Source organism: Cheilinus undulatus, linkage group 3 (assembly GCF_018320785.1).
Source record: "Cheilinus undulatus linkage group 3, ASM1832078v1, whole genome shotgun sequence".
Lineage (NCBI taxonomy): Eukaryota > Metazoa > Chordata > Actinopteri > Labriformes > Labridae > Cheilinus > Cheilinus undulatus.
The window spans coordinates 24,441,253-24,465,856 of NC_054867.1; the positions used below are offsets into that span (position 1 = coordinate 24,441,253).

The following is a 24,604-nucleotide window of genomic DNA, read 5'->3' on the forward strand; positions in this document are numbered from 1 at the left end:
TGTTTACCACAATACTTGTGCATTAATTCTAACAGGAGACAGGTGCACGACTAACACATCTGTGCGCTTTTATTTGGTATTTTTTGTTCAAGTAATATTGTGTGTTTGTAAAGAGGGCTGTCTCTGATTTAAGGAAAAATACATACTGTAATAATATGATGATTTAAATAAAATTTTTCTCTCTTAGAAGTTTGGGCTAAATTCAAGTTAAATATGTGAATTCAGGATGGTTTGTCCCTTTTTAGGTGATAAATACAAAGAAGAAAATGAAGAAAAAGAAATATGTCAACTCTGGAACAGTGAGTATGTCTCCAGCCTGCCTCATTTCTACTTCACACATCTTTTATTACATGATTCCTTTAACCATCATGCATGCATTCCTGCCATGGAAAAATGCCAATTTCGTTTTTCTTCTTTGAGAAAAAAATATGCAGATTTTGTCATAATCTTACAGCACACTAATTCATAGAAATAGATACATTTTGACCCTCTTAGTTTTAAGTTGTAAATACAATAAAACCAATAAAACTTGTTAAATAGTTTTCGCTGTGTATCACACAAAAACTTTATGACTCATAGCTAATGGTACCTCTGGTAATTTTCTCTGGAAGTGTACTTCTGATGTCAGGTAAATTTGTCTGAGGTACGAAAAGACATTTGAAGGTGCAAACAGATGGAACATCTAACAAATCAGAGACTTGACACCAGTGACCTATTCAGACATCAATTTTCACACAACTTACCCCTCAGTGGGGGTATATGCAAGTAATGCATACAAATGCATCCCATCCTCTCTTCAGACTCGTCCTCTGGCAATGAAAATGAGTCCGTCATCAAACCAGCCGGCTCACGTCTTTGACCAAAGTGATTGTCGTTTGCTGAAACAAGTCAAGAAGAGGAGGTTTTTACGTGTTAGTGGGGGGAAAAAAACATCATTACCACCGTGTTTAATCAAATGTTTCTCCTTGTCTTTAATTACAGGTGACCCTGCTCTCATTCTCAGTGGAGTCAGAGTTCACATTTTTAGATTACATCAAAGGGGGGTGAGTGGAAACCACACTCTGCATGCTTAAAGAAAGCCTGAGATGGCCTTGTTGCTGTGATGACTGCAAATTCTGGTAGAACAAGGAAAGTTTGTTGAGAAGAACTGAAGCAGGACTGGAAATGCAATTGAACTGACAGGGGCGAACCACTGAATTACTGTGGTGCTCTAATATATCATAATGTTATTGTATACCTTCATAGAATTAGCTCGCCATTAACCCCTTAATGTCTGTTGTAGCATATTTAATACAAACTTTTATGATACCTCTGTCTAATCAATATGCTCAATAAATTACTCTAAAAAACTTACAAATACAATCTGACAAATGATTAAAATGCCCTCAAGTGGAATATCAGTTACCAAAAACACCTAATGAATGAAACGAGATACTAAAAATACACGTTAAATTTTATGGAAATTTTGATTTTCTTTTTTTTTTATTCCAGTAGAAAGTTAAATAAACATTTCAGTTCCAAAAAATTATTATTATTGGTTATTATTTGTGTTCTCAGGCTTTAAGGGGTTAAAGATGGGTGTTTTTTCCATTGAGTTAAACTTGAACCTGTCAGTATTTTTTGGCGCTTTTAGGGCAGCACGATGTTTTCTAGTCAATATGGTATTTTAGCTGTTGTTCAGTCAAATTTATGATAATAAGCAATATCGGCCTTGCCGAATTATCGATTAAGCATAATCATCCTTGCTTCAACTTTTACCAGCAACCATTTACTGCTTCAATAAGTAATGCTGACTAGAGTAACCATCAGATTGAATCCTGAAAATGGTCAGAAAATGTTGAAATATCTAGAGGTGGGTTCTTCATAGCAAGTCATCTCTTTCAATAAAGCCAATAAATCATTTATTCATATTCTGCAATGGCTAAATCCACTGTATAAATGAAGAATAATGTTGTAAGAGGTCTCAGTATGCTACAGAGCTAAGTAGACTGACCACCACTAAACCAGCGGCTGTAAGACCATTGGAGTCGATATCAGCAATCTTCTATCTCTCAATACTTCTTAGAGATTCTGCCTCTCTAAAATGCTCCTTTTATAGCCAGTCGTGTTACTGGCCTGTTGCCAACAAAATTCTCTTGAAGCTGTTTTTCATTTGTACAATTTACTTTTCCCACCTTTTGTTACATCGTCACTATTCTTTAGATGTGTTGCTGCCATCAAATTCAAAATGATGAGCTGATATTCAAATGGTAAAATGTCTTAGTTTCAACATCTGACATGTTGCTTATTTTTTGTTGTGAGCAAAATATGGGTTCATGAGATTTAGAGATTTGACAATCATTGCATTCTGTTTTTGTTTACATTTTACACAACGTCCCAGCTTTTTTTTGGAATTGAGGTTGTACTTAGCCTAGCAGTTCACTGAGATTTAACACAGGTGACTATGTAACCTGCCAAAAGGAGCACGAAATTCACCCTTATTCAGTCAGCAACATGCTTTTACAGACTTTGTTCAATAGCAGTACATAAAAACCTCTAAAGAGAAATGCAACAAAGATCCTGGGATAAAGATAACTGAAAAACACCATGTGAGAATTCATTCATTACACATGTTAATTCACATGTATTAATTACCAGAAATATTAACACACCGAAATTAAAAAGTTGATTTAATTGGCTTAATATAGAAAATAATGTAATGAAAAGCAACTCAGCTGCACGATGTAACTGGTGAAAACTGAATAATATGTTTCAGTTTATGTTATCATGTTGGTCCAAACATTATTTCTGATACTTCAGTCATGTATGCTTTTTGTAAAAATGGACTGATATTGGTCAGTTGCCAATTAGTCAGGGTATTCTTACTTTGAAGAATAGCTTCCTTGCTTAAGAATTTTAGAAAAAGTCTCATAAATATTGTATATAAGTGCATATGTATCTTTGAAATAATCTTTTCTGTCATGCTTGATAAGTAGTACTATAGCAACTGTGCTGAAGTGATTTCTGAGTTGTCAGTTGGAACTGTCTGTGGTATTATGTTGGTAAAAATAAATCTGCAATGTGCTAACTCAGGCCAAACTGTCTTTCCCTGTGGGTACAAACCCTCAGACTGTAATTTAGGTTTGGGTATGGAGGTTGGCATGTGAATACTAAGTAAGTCTCAGGTGAAGTCAGCCTTTCAGGCAGCTTGAGCTGGGCTTTGATCTCGTCTGGCCCTTCACAGCAGGGGGGCTGTCATGGGTTTTATGGGCGCTGGCAGAGTTGACAAGTGTGACAGATTTCACTGACAGGTCCTGGCTTTGACTGATCCAAAGTACAATAACATTAAGGTTTTAGGCCTCGATGTAAAAATATCGTCCTCATCAGTCTATCCCTGAACATTCCTCTGGCACTGACTGAGTGGCATGTAAGGGAGCTGCTTCTGCAGATTTTAAGCTTCCTGGAAATGTTATTAGTCTAAGCAATTTGCTGCATTAACAAATTTTAATTAATTTTATTCACAAGGTAACTTAAGCTTTGCCTCAATTTAGGGGTAGACCCCTACAAAGGATCCAGCCTTCATAGTAGCCTTCTCAGTCTTGTCTAGAGAGGAGCTTCCATTTGCAGCTCCTTCATTTTAAAGCAATGCCACTGTCCTAACTAACCTCAACAGCTGCACTGAAACAAGCCAACATTACTATTGGGACATAACCAGTTAATTTACAGATGAATGGAAGTTTCAAAGCTTTTACGGTGGTGTTTGTTTTTATTATGAGTATTAGTGAATATTTGATGTTAATGAAACCACTTATTCTTATTTAAAGGTGCATTACCCAGAAACTTGACTGCCTGTCAGTATTTGTTAACCTGCTACAAACATATCGCTGCCATCTACCAAAATCACCACTTTTCAGGGTAGAGGGGGGAAAATGCTGCATTTTTCAAATAATTTAACACCGAGTGGTCACAGTCAGCATTGTTTTGACACTTTCTATTGGTTTAAAATTTGCAATCCCCACTGACAGATGTAAAGAGGGACTAATGGCACAGATTTAAGAAAAAGGTTTCTGAATCATGAAAAAAGGAGTTTGTGCCCTGACACATATGTGAAAAATGCAGCAGAAGTACTTTTGATCAAGTAAAGAGAATTCATTTTTACACCACATTTGAAGCAGACTTTTAAGATGTGGCTGCCTTTGATCAAAACTGCCCATAAAGGGGGAATAGAGGGGGAAGCTTCCTTTTCATTTATTTATGCTGTAGTATTAACCTTTTTCAATGTATGCAAGCTCCTTTTCTTAACAAAATGACCTGTTTTGGTTATGTTAACAATGTGGACTGGCACATTGAATAAAACCATAGAAAGTAAAGTCAGATTTCATAGCTAAGCCATGATGTGCATCATGTAAACCCACACAGAAACCCTACAAGTATTTTCTGTATTGTAGTTACAAAGATGAAGCAACATAGTTAAACTAGAATACTAAAAGAACTGTGGTTTTATTTCAACCAAGTGTCACAGGATCTCATTATCCATTGAGTGTAAAGGTCTGGTGAATGATGTTTCTTGAATACTGACCTTTAGCTCACACTCATCCTAATCTTAAGCTCGAAAGGGAAAATCGCTCTTCCTCTAGAACAGATGACCATTTGCAGTTCTTCCTTTACATGCAAGGACACACTGAAGAGTTCTTATGAATTAATAAAATCAAGTTTAATTAATAGTAAGGTTAGCAGAGTCAGGCGGTGGCATATTTACCGCTAAAACTGAAAGGTTAATGTGAATTTTTACCATACTCATTTTATTACTTCATAATTCTTTTGCCTCCCTCAATCGTGAGTGTTATACAGAGCATGGTGAGAGGCTCGTCTGTCTGAAGGCATCATCTTTGTCATAAATTAGCAAGAAGAAGGGGCCGCTTTACCAGCAGGGATAATTGGATTATGATTTGCTCTTTAGAACTCGATCAGTCTAATTTTTTGTTACCCTGTTCTGACTCAGACTCCACAGCACCTCCTGCTTTAGCTCCTTGTAAAAGTCAGAGACTAAATATTGATCTGTTTGCAGGTATATCATCATAAGAAATTACTGCTTTCATTTAAGTGATGTTCTGCTGTTTTAGCTATCATCTTTCTTTTGTAGAAATTTGTGAGAGCACTGGAATTAAACAAGGCAAGTCATTTTTTTCCACAGCTTGCTGGTTTTGTGGCTGATTTTTTTTTCTTCCTCTCCATACCCATTCCAGGACGCAGATCAATTTCACTGTGGCCATCGATTTTACAGCATCTAATGGTGAGTGATACTACCAGCAAAGTGTGTGTGTGTGTGTGAGTGTGTGTGATTGATTCTAAGATTGGACATGCCACATTTAAAGAGCGCTACTATCTATCCCAGACCCCCTACAGACACACAAACACATACACACACAAGCTGACAGTGTCAGCGCTCATACTGTACACACAGTGTCATCTACCAATGATTTTCTTTCCTGGAAAGCACTTCCTCTTAAATGCTCTGCCAATACAGTCTGAATGAAGGTTATAGCGGGCATTTAGCTAAGACAAAATGAATTGGTGAACACCTCAACCCGACACCAAGACTGCTCCGAATGAAAGGGCCACACTTCACACAAGTCCACACAAGTCTAATTACACTACTTATGGCATTAATAACGCCTGAACACGGTTCCTGGAAATTAATCTGCCTGGTTGAGCTCTACAGTTTATCAGTCATTAGAGGAATATTTCAAGTTCCTGTTTCAAGTAAGACAGTCTGGCTGCAGACTGCAGCTCTCAGACACGCCCCCTCACAGAACATGAAAGACTAAATAAAACAGAGGAAAAGGTCAGAGTTCTAACCAGAGGGTAAATTATGTAAAAACCCCTTTTAGAAATAGATAAGAATGGTAGCTTTAGCTGAAGCTTTGTCAGCTTTAGCTAACACTACTAAAGCTTTGTAAGCTTTAGCTAAAGCTAACATAGCTACGCTATCTATGTAGCCAACATTGCTTAGCAATTTAGCTGAATTAGCTTGAACAACATGAACTTTAGCAAACATAGCTAAAGCTAACATAGCTTTGTAGGCTATGTAGATGAAGTAGCTACGTAGCTTACTTGAGCCTCATAGCCTCGACATCCATGAGCTACATTGAGTAAATAGCTCCATTGTCTAGGTAGCTTATGCAGCTAACAGATCTATATAGACCATGTTTGCTAAAGAAGGTTTTTTATGGTTTCCATAAGCAGACTGTTTATTTGGCTTCAGTGAAGGATCTGTCATTCTGTTTTGCAGGTTAAGTTTTTAACTTCTAACTTTTGGTATCCTAACCCTTACTTTAACCCTTATCCTAATTTTAACATTAACTGACAGTTTAATTTGATTTTATTTTGATAGTTTCAGATTTTATTGTGATGGAATTTTGCACGCTTTGTATTTTAACCTGATATTTGATTTAGTTAGTCTGTAGTCTTAGCTGTGCATCTGTTTTTATTGATCAAAGAATGACCCGGTGAACCCCTCTGTTCTAACCCCACTGTAAATCACTCTCTGAGCACAAAGGAGATGATAGGAAGATGTCTTGATCACCACAGGGCAGTGTATCTAGTTCTAAATTCCTGAGAATTCCTGTTTTATTGTACCCCAGTTGATTTACTCTTCTGCTAAGGAAGTTCTGTGAAGTTGATCAAAGGCTCAGAGGCGTGTTAGATGGTATAAGAAGGGGCTGAAGCATTTGGTCAGTGGGCCAACCTTTGAACTTCTAACTGCCGTGTGGTTCTGTGTGTTGCTCCTTCTGTAGCTACAGAGAATTAAACACTTGGAGCATGATATTTTTTCCAGTCTTGTTTTTTGACTCTCTATAGGCTGATCAAGAAATTGCCACAACGGTATCATCGTTCAGACAGATGTGGTGAAACACAGTAATGGTCTGCAAGAGGGGTTGTCTGAGAGCTGAGGTCTGTAGCCAGACCCCTCTCATTTCCAGATTGATGATTTGCTAACATCTTATTGCAACCATAACATATTGACCTTGACCTTTGACCTTCAAAGTCTTATCAGTTCACTGCCTGGTCAGAGTGGACATTTGTGAAAAGAAAATGCCTCAAAAGCCTCTTGGGATATTGTGTTCACAAGCAAGGGAAGCACATGATTCCTATGGTTGGATATTTGTGCTAGGTTTAAAGAAAATACATCAAAGTATTCCGAGATACCGCATCCGTAAAAATGGCCCAGATGGATGGATGGATGGTATGCAAATTAGATTAGCTTTTAAGCTGATAAATTTCAGACCTGTGCATAGTCATGCTTATTTGAAGACAGCTAATGCTCTTTTCAAGGCAGCTTAAAAAAGTATTTTTCAGAGACTAGTACAACCCAAGCAGCAACTTCATTGGTGAAAATCAATGCCAATGCAGAAATGCAAACAATTTCCTGAATGACCTCTCGAGGCTAGCTACAGCATGGGAACCCTGAAAGATTCTGATTAAGATGCCCATGATCAAAGCAGAACTAACTTACAACCTGGTGAAAAGCTTTCGTCTTGATATTTTCTTTACTTACTTAAAAAAAAAGTAAACTGAGTGATGCCTATTAGAGCCTTTCCAGTTTAATTTAGTTAAAATTAGTTAAAATTAATAATAATTAATAATTAAAATTAAATTAGTTTTAATTCATCATGAATTTGCATTAAAATTTGGTCCAGCTAATTTGACAGGCAAATGGGTGCATTATGCCTGAAGGTTAAAAGTCAGCTTCTACTCATCTGTTTGTTGACTGATTGAAAGTTTAGTAGAGATACAATTCAATCAGCAAACATTGTTGGACTTTAAAATGCTAATTTCCAGTTGGTGACATCACAGAGATTATGCCCATGTCTTATACAGTCTAAACCTCAGGGTGCACCTACAACTTAATGAGCAAATGCAACCCAAATTTCTTAAATTTTGCAACCAGTAAAGGTTTTTTTTTTTTTTTTTAATTTCAATTTTAACCTTAGATCAAATAAAACATGTTTAAAAAGCACATCTTTACAAAAGCCTTGGAGGACATGCATACAAACAATTAATTTTGCTCAATTTTTCATGATAAAATGTTCATTGCAGTTGTTTTCTGGAGATCTCCTGAACTCATCGCCATGGGAAAACCAGTTTTATTATTCTTAGATAATGAGTAACAATTACACAGCAAAATCCATTAGATAAATTGTGTGACGTGTGTCCACTTGGGGTTTTTCCACATTTTTTTTCTTAGCGCACATTTGCAACCCATTTTTGGGTGGTGACACACCAGTTGAGATCTACTGTTTTGTGGTTTTACCACCCGACAGAAAGTGCTATATTTCGATCAAGCTCTGAGAGACCCTCATTAAACATTAAACATCATGTTCCAGACACAAATCTAAAGCTACTGCACCATCACGCCTCATGTAGCTTAATCAGCTAGACTTCTCTTTCCCATTGTTGGATATTATTAATGACTTACATACAAATGGATTACTTCAGCTTGTGGATGCTATATTTCCTCCATATGATTCATATTGTCTAGGCTGTCACTAGTAAACAGCTTCTCCATGTGTCATTACAGAGAACGTATCTGTGAAGGTCACAGTTATTGACAAGCATTCATCCTGAATGCTCAATTAATTTGTCATTTTGAGGTCTTCTGTTTTCACAAAGGTTTTCCTCCCACTGTCTGTTAAGGATTTATCATCTCACAGGGCTGCACATTAAAGCTGACAGCATTCATGTTAATTGTGATCTATGGCAGCAGCAAACAACATCATTTTTTCATATCATGTCAGTGCCAAACTGTTTTCCAGAAACAGGATTTTTGTACCTCATTACACTCAATGAACTGCAGATTGATTGATTGGTCAACAGGTAACCCCTCACAGTCCACCTCGCTGCACTACATGAACCCCTACCAGCTGAACGCCTACGCCATGGCCCTGAAGGCTGTGGGGGAGATCATCCAAGACTACGACAGCGACAAGATGTTCCCTGCTCTGGGCTTCGGAGCCAAGCTGCCCCCTGATGGACGTGTTTCACATGAGTTTCCTCTGGTGCAGATGACCTCTCTATTTAACATAAAATATATTATTTTAAATTATTCCTAACAAAACATTTAATCTATAAGTGCCACCGTCTTATTGTCTTGTTTTTCTTAAATGGATGCATTTATTTGATGCACATATTTTAACTTTTCCTGTTTCTCTCTTTTTGTAGAATGGAAACATGGAAAACCCATACTGTAATGGTATTGAGGGTATTTTAGAGGCGTACCATCAAAGTCTGAAGACAGTGCAGCTGTATGGGCCCACTAACTTTGCTCCTGTGGTGAACCATGTTGCCAGGTGAGGGGACAACACAGCTGCTAAACAGATTCTGTTTATTGCTCTAACTACAGCAACAAAATAACGGGGACAAAAATGTGCTCCTTTGTTAAATGATGAGTTTTTTTGTTTTTTTCGTTTGTTTTTTTTTTTACTTTACTCATTCATCACAGAAAAATTACCATCGCCAAAATATTTGTCAAAGTTTTAAATATCAAACTACCGCATGAAAGAAGAACATTCTTTCAACCACTTTTTTCATATCCAATTATTTATGAGATGAGATGAGATGAGATGAGATGAGATGAGATGAGATGAGATGAGATGAGATGAGATGAGATTCGACTGTGTTGGGTAAAATTTGGTAAGGATAGGTTGGATTGGGTCAAGTTGAATTAGATTGAATTTGGTCCTAGTCGATTAGATTAGGTTGGGTATGGTTAGGTTAGGTTGATTAAGTTAAGTTGATTAAGTTAGGTCAGGTTAGGTTAGGTTAGGTTAGTTTAGGTTAGGTTAGGTTAAGTTAGGTTAGGTTAGGTTAGGTGAGGTTAGGTTAGGTTAGGTTAGGTTAGTTTAGGTTAGGTTAGGTTAGGTTAGGTTAGGTTAGGTTAGGTCAGGTCAGGTGAGGTGAGGTTAGGTAAGGTTAGTTTAGGTTAGGTTAGGTTAGGTTAGGTTAGGTTAGGTTAAGTTAAGTTAGGTTACGTTAGGTTAGGTGAGGTGAGGTGAGGTTAGTTTAGGTTAGGTTAGGTTAGGTGAGGTGAGGTGAGGTGAGGTTAGGTTAGGTAAGGTTAGGTTAGGTTAGTTAGGTTAGTTTAGGTTAGGTGAGGTGAGGTGAGGTGAGGTGAGGTGAGGTTAGGTTAGGTTAGGTTAGGTTAGGTCAGGTTAGGTTAGGTTAGGTGAGGTTAGTTAGGTTAGGTTAGGTTAGGTTAGGTCAGGTTAGGTTAGGTTAGGTTAGGTTGATTAGGTTAGGTTAGGTTAGGTTAGTTAGGTTAGGTTAGTTAGGTTAGGTTAGGTTAGGTTAGGTTAGTTAGGTTAGGTAAGGTTAGGTTAGGTCAGGTTAGGTTAGGTTAGGTTAGGTTGGTTAGGTTAGGTTAGGTTAGTTAGGTTAGGTTAGTTAGGTTAGGTTAGGTTAGGTTAGGTTAGGTTAGGTTAGGTTAGTTAGGTTAGATAAAAATAGATTAGGCTGGATTAGATTAGATTAGATTAGATTAGATTAGATTAGATTAGACTGGATTGGATTGGAGTGGAGTGGATGAGATGAGAATAGATCAGATTATATTAGATCAGATTAGATTAGATCAGAATAGACTGAGTTAGGCTAGGTCAGGTGATCTTAGGTTAGATTAGAATAAATCAGGTTTCTTTATTGTCATTGTACAAAGATACAACGACTCTGTCCAGCCTTTCTAAAGCACTTTAAAAGTACAATTAGTACAATTACATCATTGAAACTAAAGTTTTAATGCTATAGTTTACAGTTAAGTTAAGCCTTGGCAGTGCAATGACAAAACCGCATGGAGAGAACATTTTAAACATCTGACTTCATTTAAAACAAAATCAACTTCTTCCAAACAGTCACAATCCGTGTATTATTTGTTCATTTAATATTTGATTGATAATTGAATAACAACTAAATGAAAATGGCTTATTGTTTACTTTTCTGTTTTAAAATCCAAATGAAATAATGAAAATGATGTTCATTTTCTAGTTTTCATTTCTGAAACAAAATCAAATAAACAGGGAATGATGCGTCTTTTTGACTTTTGCTATTTATGTTGGGATCAAAGAATGTAATATGCCCATTTTTTCATATTACATTCTCTGATCCCAACATTAACACCAAAAGTCAAAAAGACGCATAATTTCTTGTTTATTTGATTTCGTTTCAGAAATGAAAACAAGAAAATGAGCCTTTTTTTTCATTATTTGTTATTCAATTATCAAATATTAAATAAACAAATGATACGCGGATTAGTCACAACAAAACGTGCATGAATTTCATCGGAATAAGCAGCAAATGCAGGCTGGGTGCACAAGCATGACAGCCCCCACCCCCACCATACTAGAGCAACAAGAGCTCATGTGGACCTGCACATTATAAAAGCACACAGACAGCCAGGAGAGCAACGGACGCTTCAGGACCATAAACAGGGAACTGCAATCATGGCTTTTTGGAGCCCACCAACACAAATAAATAATAATCTTCAATGGTATAATGATAGATTAGGAGTTATTTAGAATGTGTCAAGAATTATTTGAAAAAACAGATGTTATGCAGAATTATAATGCATCATGATCACTGAGCAACTTAGCTCTACATGATGACATTATCCCAAATAAACCTTAATAAAACAGCAGCGGCAGCAGCCAGAGTGTAATAAGTTGGCACAGCAGCCTCATGGGATTTAAATAACCCTCTCTTTGGGGATCACATTGATTGAAAATGAAGTCCACCACAGGTTTCACTTCATGCTGGAGTTGTTATACCTCTGAAAACAGGCCTGTAGTCAGCCTGATGGGTGGGGGGGCTTCATTTCTCCCCCTTTCCATTTTTAAAATGTATTTTTGCTTTCAGAAGAGGGCTGGGTTGGGAATGCAACATGTTGAAGGGCAGACTAAAAAACCATTCCCATGTAGGGCTCTATTATGAGATGCAGCAGGACCAAACATGCAAGGTCTTTTAATAATCAGGAGAATAACTAAAGTGCTGCTCCTAACAAGATAAGCACTTCTGTTTGTATATGTTTTTTTTATATATATTCTATATTAGTTATGAATTATTATTACCTCCACCCAAGGAGGTTATGTGATCGGCAGGGTTTTTTAGTTCGTTAGTTACTTAGTTTGTTTGTTTGTTAGTTTTTCTAGCAACATAACTCAAAAAGGCTAATGGTGGAGGTCTGCACTCTCCAGGTGCCTTTCTAGTCTGTAAATATTTAACCATCAGAGCCCAGAGCTATTTTTAATCATTGTCTTCATCCTTCATCCTTTTTTTCAGGACAACCTGGGCTGGGCAGGTACAAACCTGTTCAACGTACTCTTGGGGACCAAAAAGTGAAAAATAGTCACTCTGTGAGAAAAAGCCTTTAAAATATTCACATATTACAAAGAACTAATTGTGCCTCTTTGTATTGCCTGTTTCAAGCCATTATTCAAAGCAGTTTCTGCTTGCAGTGACACAGAGGGACACATCACAGGCTCTCTTTCTCTCCCTAATGAGCTATAAGGGCTATTGGCACAGTTAGACATGTGTAGTTTGGAAAAGCATGACATGACAATGGAGCAGCCTGCCATTGCTTATCACAGACCATGTGACAATCATTGTTGGAAAACAATAACACTAAGCTAGTGGTAGAATTCATCGAAAAATGATTAAAATTACATAAAAAAGAGGTTTATTGTTGGAACTACTGGTTGGGATATAATCTTAAAAAGATCCTGGAAAGTCACCCAAGTTTCAGACGCCCTACCCTCTGCCAGGGCTACAGAGGCTTGGATAATGTCATTAGAAAGGCACAACAGCCGCCTGCAAGAGGTAAAAAAAAGTAAGTGGCTATAGTTAATGGTAAAAATGGTACCAAGGTATAGTATGTTTTTTTTATTTTAAATAACATGTGTCTCTACTTGTTGTATATGACATACTGTATAACTCTCAGAGGGTCAAAAGGGTGATACATAAAAATATCATAAGAATATGGCAGAATCAACAATTCTGACAACCTTGAATCATAAAGAAAACATTTTTGAGCTACAGGGACAGCAAACAGATTATCTCAGCGTTAAGTTTCTGATTTGCTAACAGGCTTTTTGCTCCAACTTACAAATTTAAAGTGTGTAACTACAGATTTGGATTGGCAAAAGTTCATCTGTTGACATGAAATGACATATAACTGGCATTTAAAAGCACCTAAACAAGGAAAACTGAAAAATTATAATTGTTTTTTTTTTTTTTTTGTAGCGGTGACACTCAGCTACTCAATGCCATCTCATCCCTAACCTTTCATTCATTGGCAGTTTTTCATCTGATTGTACCAGTTCACTGTTGAAATTAAAAATGTCATTCAGATAAAACTGAGTCATGCTTTTTAACCCTGGCAGCTGTGAGTATCCCCAACCAGTGTGATATTTAACATCTGAATAGATGAACTCAAGTAGGACGAGATTGTAACAAAGGTGATGGCACAAAGCGGGGCGGCTTTGTTGTTGTGATTCTGGATGTGTTTGGGCGGATTCATCAGTGTGTATTTGTGTTTGATTTAAATGAGTGTAATCTGATATACAGAGGTAACAAAGCGCACTTTTATTGAATTTGTGTTGAGATGTGTGCATGATAAGACGTATTAACGTGGATTTATTTTTCACATGAATGTTGAGATAAATCCATCCATAAATCCTCAAGTCAGATTTGTTCTGCTATTAAAGAGATTATTCACCATCCTGTTCTCTCTCTTTCTCTCTCTTTTTGCGAGCAGGTACGCAGCTGCAGTGCAAGACGGCTCTCAGTACTTTGTGCTCCTCATCATCACAGATGGTGTCATATCAGACATGGCCCAGACCAAAGAGGCCATCGTAAATGTAAGAACAGAAAAAGGATACACAATACATGTCCTCTACAAGACTGCTGAACAAAACCTTTTATGTAAATTGAATGGAGATGTCTCTGAAGTCACTGAAGAAGTGTTAAAGCTCCAAGAAGGAACTTTTTATTCTGTTTCATTCATTATCCTCCTGTGGATGAAACGGCTTTTTGCTGCAAAGAGTTTTGCTTGCAATTAAACCTAATCATAAAAATTGTAATCAAAGGTTGTTTTGCCTGTAAGCGTAGATTACATTGTGTGACACCTACCAGGTGGCTTTAGTAAGAGGTACCAAAAACACAACAGTATATATGTAATCAAGCTTTATCCTGATGATTTTGTTTGCTTTAATGCAGGGGTGTCTTTTCCCTTTGGGGCCACATACGGAAATATGTAAGGATGATGGGGCCACTTTCATATACCTTTGTAAAACCAATCTAATGTAGGTCAAGATATGCTCAGTGTTTGGTTATGCTTAAATGGCTAGTTGATGGCTGACAAGGCAAATAGCCATATACCATTAGTGCTGCTATCTGCTGTGGTAATCCATAAGGGCTTTATAAATCAAGATATCTTTATTATTTTGGTCGCCAATATGTTTATTATTTATAGTGTTGTCTCAATGTAGTCCTGAAAAAAACAGCATAAAAACTTGTCAAAATGTTTGTTTACAGTTTTAGCATTGTAGCACTGCCTTGTGCTGAAACTAAGAGGAATAGTAAAGTGTAACACAAGCATCATGCGCTACTGAGGGCCATATATAATTTAATTTAAAACATTTTTGGTGGGCCAATCAAAAATGGGCTGACGACCACATTAGACCCTCGGGGCATAGTTTGAACACCCCTGCTTTAATGACTCACACAGTCCTCACACAGAATCACTTTCACTCTACTCATAACCAACTAAAAATCCACAAAGGAGCTTTAAAGATAAAGTCTCTGCTGCATCCTTTCTCTCCTCCCATGAAACCACAACTGTCTTCTCCTGTTGTTAGTCACCCTAAGATAGTCAATAAAGGTATTTCTCAAATTGTCAAAACTCTTCCTAAGAGTGGTTAAAGGTGGAAAATGTCAACAAACACCAGCACAGGGAACTGTAAATCATTTTCAGCAAAGATTTGTAGCTGAAGTATAACCTTTTCATTTATCATATTGTTGCTTTTCTGTAAAAAGGAATAATAGTGTCAAAACAGTGGCTAAAAAACATCCCAGCACCAAAGTTTGAATTCATATAATGAGAGGAATTTAGGAGACAAAATTTAGGGAGCTAAAGGACAGAAAATCTTAGTGATTATAACCTGAAATATTGCTAGAGGAATTTTTGATCATAAACAAGGATGCAATTGTACTGCCAATCATTTTATCAAATAATCATAGCAACATTAGTAAAATGTTTCATAGAGCAACTGTATGTTTTGCCAAGCATTATCATTCCCTCTCAGGACATAATAATTCATCTAGATGTTCACTGAAGATGTCACTGATTCAGACAGCATGTGACAGATGAAGTTATTCTGCAATCTGTAAATTAACAAGGAAGACACAGTGGCTTCACATAACTGACATGATTACACTGTGGTTGCTCTTTTCAACTGTGTGTTAAGTGCACTCAAGATGGAAATTTTCAATAATTTACATACAAATTATAACAACGTGTCTCCTTTTCCTGCTCGGTAGGAGAAAATGTGTAATGTGCCATTATATCGTGCAATAATGTTGTACTGTTTTAAGTAGAGAAAAAATAAAATAGCATACAGTGCCTATAAAAAATATTCACTCCCTTGCATGTTTTACCCTTCCATTTATAAGTAAATAACTAATATATATAATTAGACTTTTTTTTACAAGAATTATTTGAAAAGAAAACTCTTTAATGTCAAAATGATACAGATTTCTACAAAGTAATGTTAAGCACAGCGTGATGCTACCACCACCGTGCTTTACAGTGAGGATGGTGTGTTTGTGGTGATGTGCAGTGTTTGGTGTCTGCCAAACATAGTGGCTTGTCTGATGGCCAAAAAGCACCATTTTGGTCTCATCAGACCAAAGAACTTTCTTCCCCTTCACCATGGAGTCTCCTACATGCCTTGAAGTGAACTCTAGTCCAGATTTAATCTGAGTTTTCTTCAACAGTGTTTCTCTCTTTGTCACTCTCCCATAAAGCTTTGACTGGTGAATAACCTGGGCAACAGTTGTTGTATGCAGTGTCTTTCTCATCTCAGCCACTGAAGCTCTCACTAGTCTACTTCTTGCATAGTCACAAGTTTTTGAGGATGGCGTGATCTAGATGGATTTACACATGTGCAATATAAATTACCAGCACCTGTTGGCTGGAGCTCTGTTGAATTAGGTCAGTCACTTTAAAAGGGGTGAATATTTATGCAGTCACATATTTTATAAAAAATATTTTTGTTTAATTGATATTATATTGTGGAAATCTGTTTTCACTTTGACATTAAAAAAGTTTTTTTTTTTTTTTTATCAAAAGCCAAATTATATTGCGATGATTGGTTTATAAAATCAATAAAAGGGTTAAAGACCCAAGGGGGTGAATACTTTTTAGAGGCAGTGTATGTGTTTGCATATTAGCTTCATATCCAAAATTAAGATGCTTTTTTCACCATGTGCTCTATATTTATCAGACTACACCCAATTATTGTGACAGCTCAGCCTTTTAGCAACATTAAGGTTTAGTGTTTTTTTTCACCCACCAAAGGTATCTGAGTGCAACAGTACTGACATTAAATAGAGATTCTGTATTTGTTGACAAGCAGATGTCAAAAACTGGTGAAGGCCACTTTGTCTACCCACATAGTAATGTTATCAGATTTTTCCCAAATATGACTCTGCTAGAGTCTATGGCCAGTTGTTTTCAAACTATATATATGTATATTATATAATATAAAAGCCATACACAGGAGAAAACATGGCCGATTGCTAAGGTTACATAGTGCTTAAAGCAAGTGACTGAGTCATTTTTATTTTCTTCCACTAGTTTTGGATAAGTAGAGCCTGATAAGTTTAAAAGTTCAGCCTTGTCTTTGAATGGAGAATATTTTCACCCAAAAAAAATATTATGTCCCAGATGATAATAGGCCACAAGAATTTTTAAAGACCAAGTATAAATGAAAAAATATGCAGGAAAATTTCATCTATGACTACCAGAGGTTTCAAAGACAAAAAAAAAACTTTATTCCTTAAAAATTTCAAAATGTTACCAAAAATTTGTGAAAATTTTTCATTTGCTTAAATCCTATAAAGATACCCTAAAATGTCCTCAAATATCCTCCAAACGTTAAAGTGAAACTTTACAGAAAAGTCTTAAGATAAATATAGTTTTCACCAAAAGTATACTGAGAAATCTATAAGAATTTTGAAGCAAATTGTCCAACATTTTAAAGCAAATTCCCTCAAAAATTTTTAATCAGATTCCCCCCAATAAATTCAAATAAATTCCCCAAATATTTCATATGGAAAACCTCCAAAGAAATTCCTGCAAACACCCGGACAATTTTACTTAAATTTCCATGAAAATTCAAGAAAATGTCAAAGGAAAATCCAAACACAAATTCCCTAAAACATACAAATAAATTCCCATGGAAGTAGATGAAAATTTCAAATAAAATCCTCCTAAATAAAAAAAAAATCAGCAAAATTTTGTCATGAACATTTATAAAGATTTAAAGCAAATTCCCCCAGCACTGCCAGCAAATTAATTCAACTTTCTAAACACTTATCTCAAAAGTCTAGGAGGAGATTTGACTGCTATGTTGTGGGAAAGTCAAAATGTAATGTCCTCATATGTACAACCAAGGTCTTAGGAGGTTATTTCATGCATGCAGAGGGAGAAAGCATCAGTTTTTACTTAAAAATGCTTGGTTTAAAACCTCACTTTTTATGTTTTATTGAGGATGCTCATTCATTACAATGGTTGAATTGCAAAAATGTTTAGCCTTTCTCGACATGCCGGTAATGTTTGCCCCTGGAAATGAACAAATGCCTTGAATGAATGCTTTTCCATCCCAAAAGGATGAATGTGTTCCCTTCTATTGATAAGAACCTGCAGCAGCCCTTGAAAATTATTTTTGAAATGTGCAAATTCAACAACTTAAGTAAAAATAAAATCCCAACACTGTTCTTTGTTCATCTGAGCTTTCCACAGAGCTTGCCCCTAACTCTTTCTTCTTCCAGCTCTGAATAGCAGGTGGTTGCTTCCTTCCTTTTTCCTCCCTTGTGATCTCTTCCTCCTCGCTCCTCAGCGTGCCGCGGGCACAGAACACCCAGCAGACTGGATTTAAAGGGAATTTGCGACTGTTAATGAAAACATTAGAACAGCCACACCTTCCTTTTAAGATCTTGCCTGCTGCTGTATCTCACTGCTTCCTCTCTGACCGTCCACTGATGCATGCTGCTTCCACGGCTGCTTCCCTCTTACTATACATGGATCCTGGGTGAAGGAAGACACACTGCTGAGGTTATATGAGATTTATTTCACCGCTCTTATTCATGCTGGAGGGTAGCTCCAGGAAAAGAGGCATAGAGTCCACAAAACATCTGGACTATATAGAGTAGCTTATATGTGCTTGTAGGTTTTGGTTGATGTGGCAGGACAATTTCAGAGCACCTTTACTCCTTTTTTTCAGCGATATTGACCCCTGTGGTGCATCAGTGGGGGTTATCACTCACACCAGGATCTACTATGAAACACAAAACCTCCTGTCAGTCACTCAGGCCTCCTCTGCTGCCTCTTCTCTTTTCTCTCTGTGGAGGCATGAGACTCCCTCATGCTTAAGTACAAAGACTTCTGCTGTCTGTCGCCATCTGCTTCCCTCCCAAGAATCTAAACCTCTTTTTCATCATATGCAGTCTGTCTGTCGTCACATTCAGTCTATAGCTAAATCTTCTCCTTCCTTTGATTTTCCCCCCTCTCTGATCCTTTTCTTGATATCTGTCAGTGCTTTACACTCCAGTCGTATATCAGTAGCTGGACCCAAAACAAACTTTGCTACACAGCTATTGTTCCTCTTCTCACATCTCTGTATATACAGAGGCCACGTACAGCCCTCTCTATGACTAGAACAAGCCATAGAGCACCAGCTACATATAAATTATTCAATCAGCCTGTTCGTGCAAGATCTAAACCTGAGTAGAATGGCAGTTTGGCAACAAAAATCATCCTGACCCTTGTGACACAATTATCATATTTTTGTTGCCAAAAACAAATCAATTCAGGGCCCCTTTCCTGCCAGTTTGACTCATCATGTCACTACTTCATGACTCCTCACAATGTTGCTTATGACATGAGCTGGGGTAACATAAATGGAAGTTAATTAGCCGAGGAAAAGTTGGCAGCCGCATGAAAGAACTGGAAAACAGCTAGATTATATCAGACAACAGTAAAACTATAATTCTGAAACCAAGCTGCAGTGAAGTAAAACAGGAATCCTGAAATTAACCTTCTTATGGACTGTTACATTCTTCAAATGACTGCATATTTTTTTGCAATGTAACACCTATCAGGGAATTGCTATACTGTGATATATTTGTTACCCAGGACTATAAGGATCAGGTATCTTATAATGTGGTATTGTGCAATACCTTGTTATTCCCAGCCCCAGTTATAATAATACTATGTCTGGAGATTCACTAACTTCATGATAAGAAAGTAAAGTATGATCCCTAGTTGCTAAACAACACTTTTTCAGAACTTTTCAAGCTTTTCCCACCATTCAGTCAGCTGAAATCAACAATCAAACTATTATTGCTCCTTTTCATACAAAAGCAACAAACAAATTCACCATAACTCATCTAAGCTGTACTTTTACTTACTTTTTGTTTTTCTTGCAGTCCATTTTGAATTTTTAGAAGTTACAGTTCATTCAGAAACTATTCAGACCTCTTAACTTTTTTTATTTTGTTATGTTGCAGCCTGTTGATATTTAAAAAGCCTTTTAACTCTCACTAATCTACACACAGTACCCCATAATGACTAAGTGAAACAGGATTTTAGAAATGTTTGCACATTTTTGAAAAATTTAAAAACTGAAATATCACATTGACGTAAGTGTTTAGGCCCTTTGCAAAAACACTTGAAATTTTGCTCGGGTTCCTCCCATTTTCTCTGGATCTTTCCTGAGTTGTTCCTGCACCTTGATTTGAGTCCACCTGTGGAAAGTTAAATTGATTGGACATGATTTGTAAAGGCACACACCTCTCTATAGCATGCCTCACTGTTGTCAATGCATATCAGAGCAAAAACCAAGCTATGAGGTCAAAGAACTGCATGCAGAGCTCAGAGACATGATTGCAAGGCACTGATCTAGGGTAAGTAACAAAACTGTATGCTACACTGAAGGTTCCCAAGAGCACAGTGGCCTCCATAGTTCTTAAATGGAAGTTTTGCACAGTCAGAACTCGTCCAAGAGCTTGTTTCCCACCCAAACTGAGCAATCAGGGGGAAGGTCCTTAGTAAAAGAGGCGACCAAGAACCTGATGGTCACTCTGACTGAGCTCCAGAGATTCTGTGTGATGGGATAAACAACCATCACTGCAGTCCTCCACTGATCTAAGCTTATGGCAGAGTGGCTAAATGGAAGCCTCTCCTCAGCGCATAACACATGAAAGCCTGCATGGCTTTTGCATGGAGTTTCTACAAACCCCATCCCCACACAGGATCTCTGCATCTCAGTCAGAGTGGCCACCGAGTTCATGGTTACCTCTCTTACTAAGGCCCTTCTCTCCTGATTGCTCAGTTTGGCTTAATGACTAGCTCCTGGAAGAATCCTGGTTATGCCAAACTTCTTCCATTTGGGAATTATGGAGGCCACTGTGCTCTTGTGAACCTTCAGTGCAGGAAAATATTTTTTAATAGCCTTCCTCAGACCTATATCCCCATGGGAATTTCTGATATTCAAGGTGCCTACAAAGTCCAAGTATGCTGAAAAACTGAACTTTTGTGGAAGATTATTGTGTGACAGCATGTGAGAAACAAGAAGGGTCTGTCTGCTGACTGTACATCTTTACATCATAAACAAAGTCTAGCAGTTACATTCATGAAATTACTGCATCGTAAAGATGACATAGACTCCACAACATTTTATGAATAATATAGAGAAAAAGATCAGAGGACTAAACCGGGATTAAATTAAGTATAGACACATTTTAGAAGAGGTTACATAAAAGTAGGCTTGCTTTAACTTTGTTAGCTATAACAACATGAGCTTTTGCAAATGTGGCTAAAGCAATTGTAGCTTTGTAGAGAACATACTGGACATATGTGGCTGCTTTGTTAGCTTAGCTTTTGCTACATTAGCTACATCAGATACGTGGCTTACATAGCTACAGCTAAGCCAACAAAGCAGCTACGTGAGTGCAGCTTAGTTCTCTACAAAGCTACAGTTGCTTTAGCTACATAGCTTACACAGCTAACAGAGCTTTGTAAGCTACTCTGGCTACATTAGAATGTTTAGACTGTTTAATCACCTTCTTAAACATTATGTAATCATTTTGCAGGTCAGGTTTTTAACTTTTTACTTTTTGTACCCCCCCCCTTATGTTAACCCTTACTATAACCCTCAATGGAAGTTTAATTAGATTTTATTTTGAGTGTGTATTTATTTTCTGATATATACTGTGTTTCAGATAAATAGTCTGTGAGTGTGGCCTTCAGAGATGTACAATCTGCAGCCAGACTGTCTTGAGACAAGCTGCTAACTAGCTAGGTTACAAGAAGTCATAGATTTGTCTGCTTGATATGAAAACTGTCAAATTAATCACCTTGAGATAGTGCAGTAAGATCATCTTGGAAATCTGAAATATATTTATATGTTTAACCGAAAAGGTAGAAGGCATAATTAGATTTTTAAAAACAGGTTTGAAACATAAACCAACATTTGAATTGATAAATGAGTTAGATTAGCTTAGCTTGTTTGGTGGTTCAGTGGTTCATAAGACATTTTTTATATATATTTCTCAAAATAGACAGCAAACTTCTTCACTTATTTCTTGACATTTAGTATTAGTTTTTGTCTCTGTAATTCCCCAAACACATGTTCCTAACTACCCATTGGCAAAAAACAGACACAGGCTGTGTCCAAAATCACTCCCTATTCACTATACAGTGCACTATGCCATTTTGTAGTGGTGTCCGAATTCGGAGTGAGTATTGTTATTCACTATATAGTGCACTCATTTTTTTCCCTTCATGCATTTTGAAAAGTAGTGAACAGCTGATGGTCACCAGCCCAGCAATATTTACCATCATGCATCACGGTTGCTGCTCTCAAACATTACAAATGAATGAGAGGAGCACAGGAACACATATAAAAACTTTGTTTCATATACTTTTTTGTTTGTTGGTTTTAACCAAAGTATATAACCTGTAATAAAATGTTAAGGATTCAAAGTGGAGTAACCTTTTCCCCTATGAGGATTGCAAGACATCTTTATGCAAAAATAAGTTAAAATACGCACAAAAATGTATGTTACTTAGCCACTAAAGACACAAACTTTTATCTATTAGAATTTTTATTTTTTTTGTGAAAATACATTACATTTTGTGTTAGTTTTCGGTGAAATTTTACCATTAATGTCGATCCTCAGTCGTTGTCATCGAAATCTACAAGCCTTGTTTGCTAAACTTTTTAATTGTGAGATGGCAATGATGTCATTGCCTGTGGCTGGAGTAGTGTCCGAAACCATTTTGTGTATTTACAGTGAGTGTACTATATAGTCCACTATATGCAGCTCACTATATAGCGGATAGGTAGTAGGGAATGAGAGTGGTTTCGAACACAGCCACAGTTATCCTCGCTCCATGGCTACAGGTAGTTTCTATCAGGTTTCTATTTATCCAGAATGAAGAGCACTTCCTCATGTAACACTGGCGTCAGTCTCATATGTAGGTGGAAACAAGGATATAATACAATATACAGTACTGGGCACTTGATGAGTTTGTTGAGTGAATCATCTCAGAGCAGTGCCAGGTGTGTGTGACTGATTGGCTCTGATTGGGACCAGGTGTGGTGAGCCCATACGGTAGAAACCCTCTGGTGACAGCATTCTGTACTGACTTCATCAGAGATGTGAAGAGGTTTTTGTTGCCCTTTCTTAATTGTGTCATTTAGACGTGTGTGACTCTGCATAAAGCATTTTCAGCAGTTTTCTTACCATTTCCAGCATAAGTGACTTGTATTTTTTACCCAGGCTTCTCTGTTTCTCCTTAAAAAGCCTGTCGGCCATCAGGCCTCAGCTGTGTTGATTTGGCCTCCCTAGGAATCTACTTTCTAGTCAGCGGCTAGTCAGCAGTGGTTTAGTTTCTCCTTATCTCTGTGCCACTTAGGAGAGGGAGAGTGTTTGTTTTGGCTCCTGACTATTTTGTTCTTTTCCCTCCTCCATTTTAATCACTTGTAATTATAGTGGCTTTCTCACTAGAACAATTTTAAGACACCTGGGGTCTACAATTGTATCCTACTCACTCTTTCCTACTATATAATATATTATACAATATATGATATGATATACAGTGCACCACATAACACATGATAGGACTGGTCTAGGTAATGCATGATTGTAGTTGAAATTTCAGTAGCTGGTTGTGTCTTCTGTCTGCTGCCTTTGGTTTTCTCCTGAGATGAGCCAATGAAAGAAGGCTGAGTGACTTAAGTGACCTCTGTGCTGAAAGACATCACACCCTGGACTTATATCCATAAACAGAGTATACATTTCAGCCATTAGAATAAAGTAAAACATCCAGAGTGAGTGCTGGAGTAATGCATGCTGATTGACACTTTGTTTTGTTGTCTCCTTAGACTTGGATGTCAGTCAGGGTGACAGGAGTATGGTTAAAGTGGGGCATGGTGCATAGCCAGGATATTTATGGTGGCATTTGATGCTCTGATGTGTGTGTTTGTTGTAGGCTACACATTCACACACGCATGCATGCATGCCTGTGAGTCTGAGTGTTTTGCGTGGGAGGACAGGCACTGACAGGAGGTGTGTTGAACACTGATAATCGTGTTGATGTGCTGAGGCTGAGGTGGTGTCGACAGGAAGAGCTCCCATTCCTGTGGCATCAAAGGTTGTCTGGTTTGCAGCTGTACATTTAATTTGTGCCAGAGATAAAACTGTGACAAGTGCTTTTTGAAAATATTTGAGAGCAGTAAACTCATTATACATACCAAAAGCTTGTGTATGGAGCATTTTAGTTGTTATCGATCTGGAAATTATGATAATGTTATTGTGTCTGAGGCAGAATGTAAAACAAATCCCATGAGACTCACAAAGTCCAGCCATCAAAACTTTTACATTTGGATATTTACTGGAGATATGAATCTAATTTAACAAATGTAAAAAAAACTGTGCATGTTAAGAAATAATTAACTGAACTGATTACTTAATTCAGCTTAAGTGATTCTCTGTTGGCTACAGTTATCACTGATGTCCTGCTGAAAACAAACAAATCTACGAAGACTTTTAAAAAGATGATATGATGAGCTAATGAAGTTGGCCCAAATGATAGTGACTTACAGTTTGCCACACAATGTTGTTATACATGATGATTACGGACATAAATTGACATTATACTTAGCGTTAGCAAATTTGTCAAACAAGATCCCACCCAAATAAAACCGAGACCTAGGAAACCCTTTTATGTCCTAATCAGAGAATACTCACCTATATTTTTGTCTCCATAGAGTAGTACCCACCTCTACATAAA

At 37.2% G+C, this 24,604-nt stretch overlaps 1 protein-coding gene across 1 annotated transcript in view; it reads left to right on the forward strand.

The window, feature by feature from the left end:
• cpne5b (copine Vb) overlaps positions 1-24,604 on the forward strand; it is a 216,478-nt gene that overhangs the window by 182,720 nt on the left and 9,154 nt on the right. The window contains exons 12-17 of the mRNA XM_041783064.1: positions 246-299; positions 982-1,043; positions 5,226-5,272; positions 8,857-9,038; positions 9,202-9,329; positions 13,781-13,883. Coding sequence (XP_041638998.1) covers positions 246-299; positions 982-1,043; positions 5,226-5,272; positions 8,857-9,038; positions 9,202-9,329; positions 13,781-13,883 — 576 coding nt within the window. The remainder of the gene's footprint in view (positions 1-245; positions 300-981; positions 1,044-5,225; positions 5,273-8,856; positions 9,039-9,201; positions 9,330-13,780; positions 13,884-24,604) is intronic.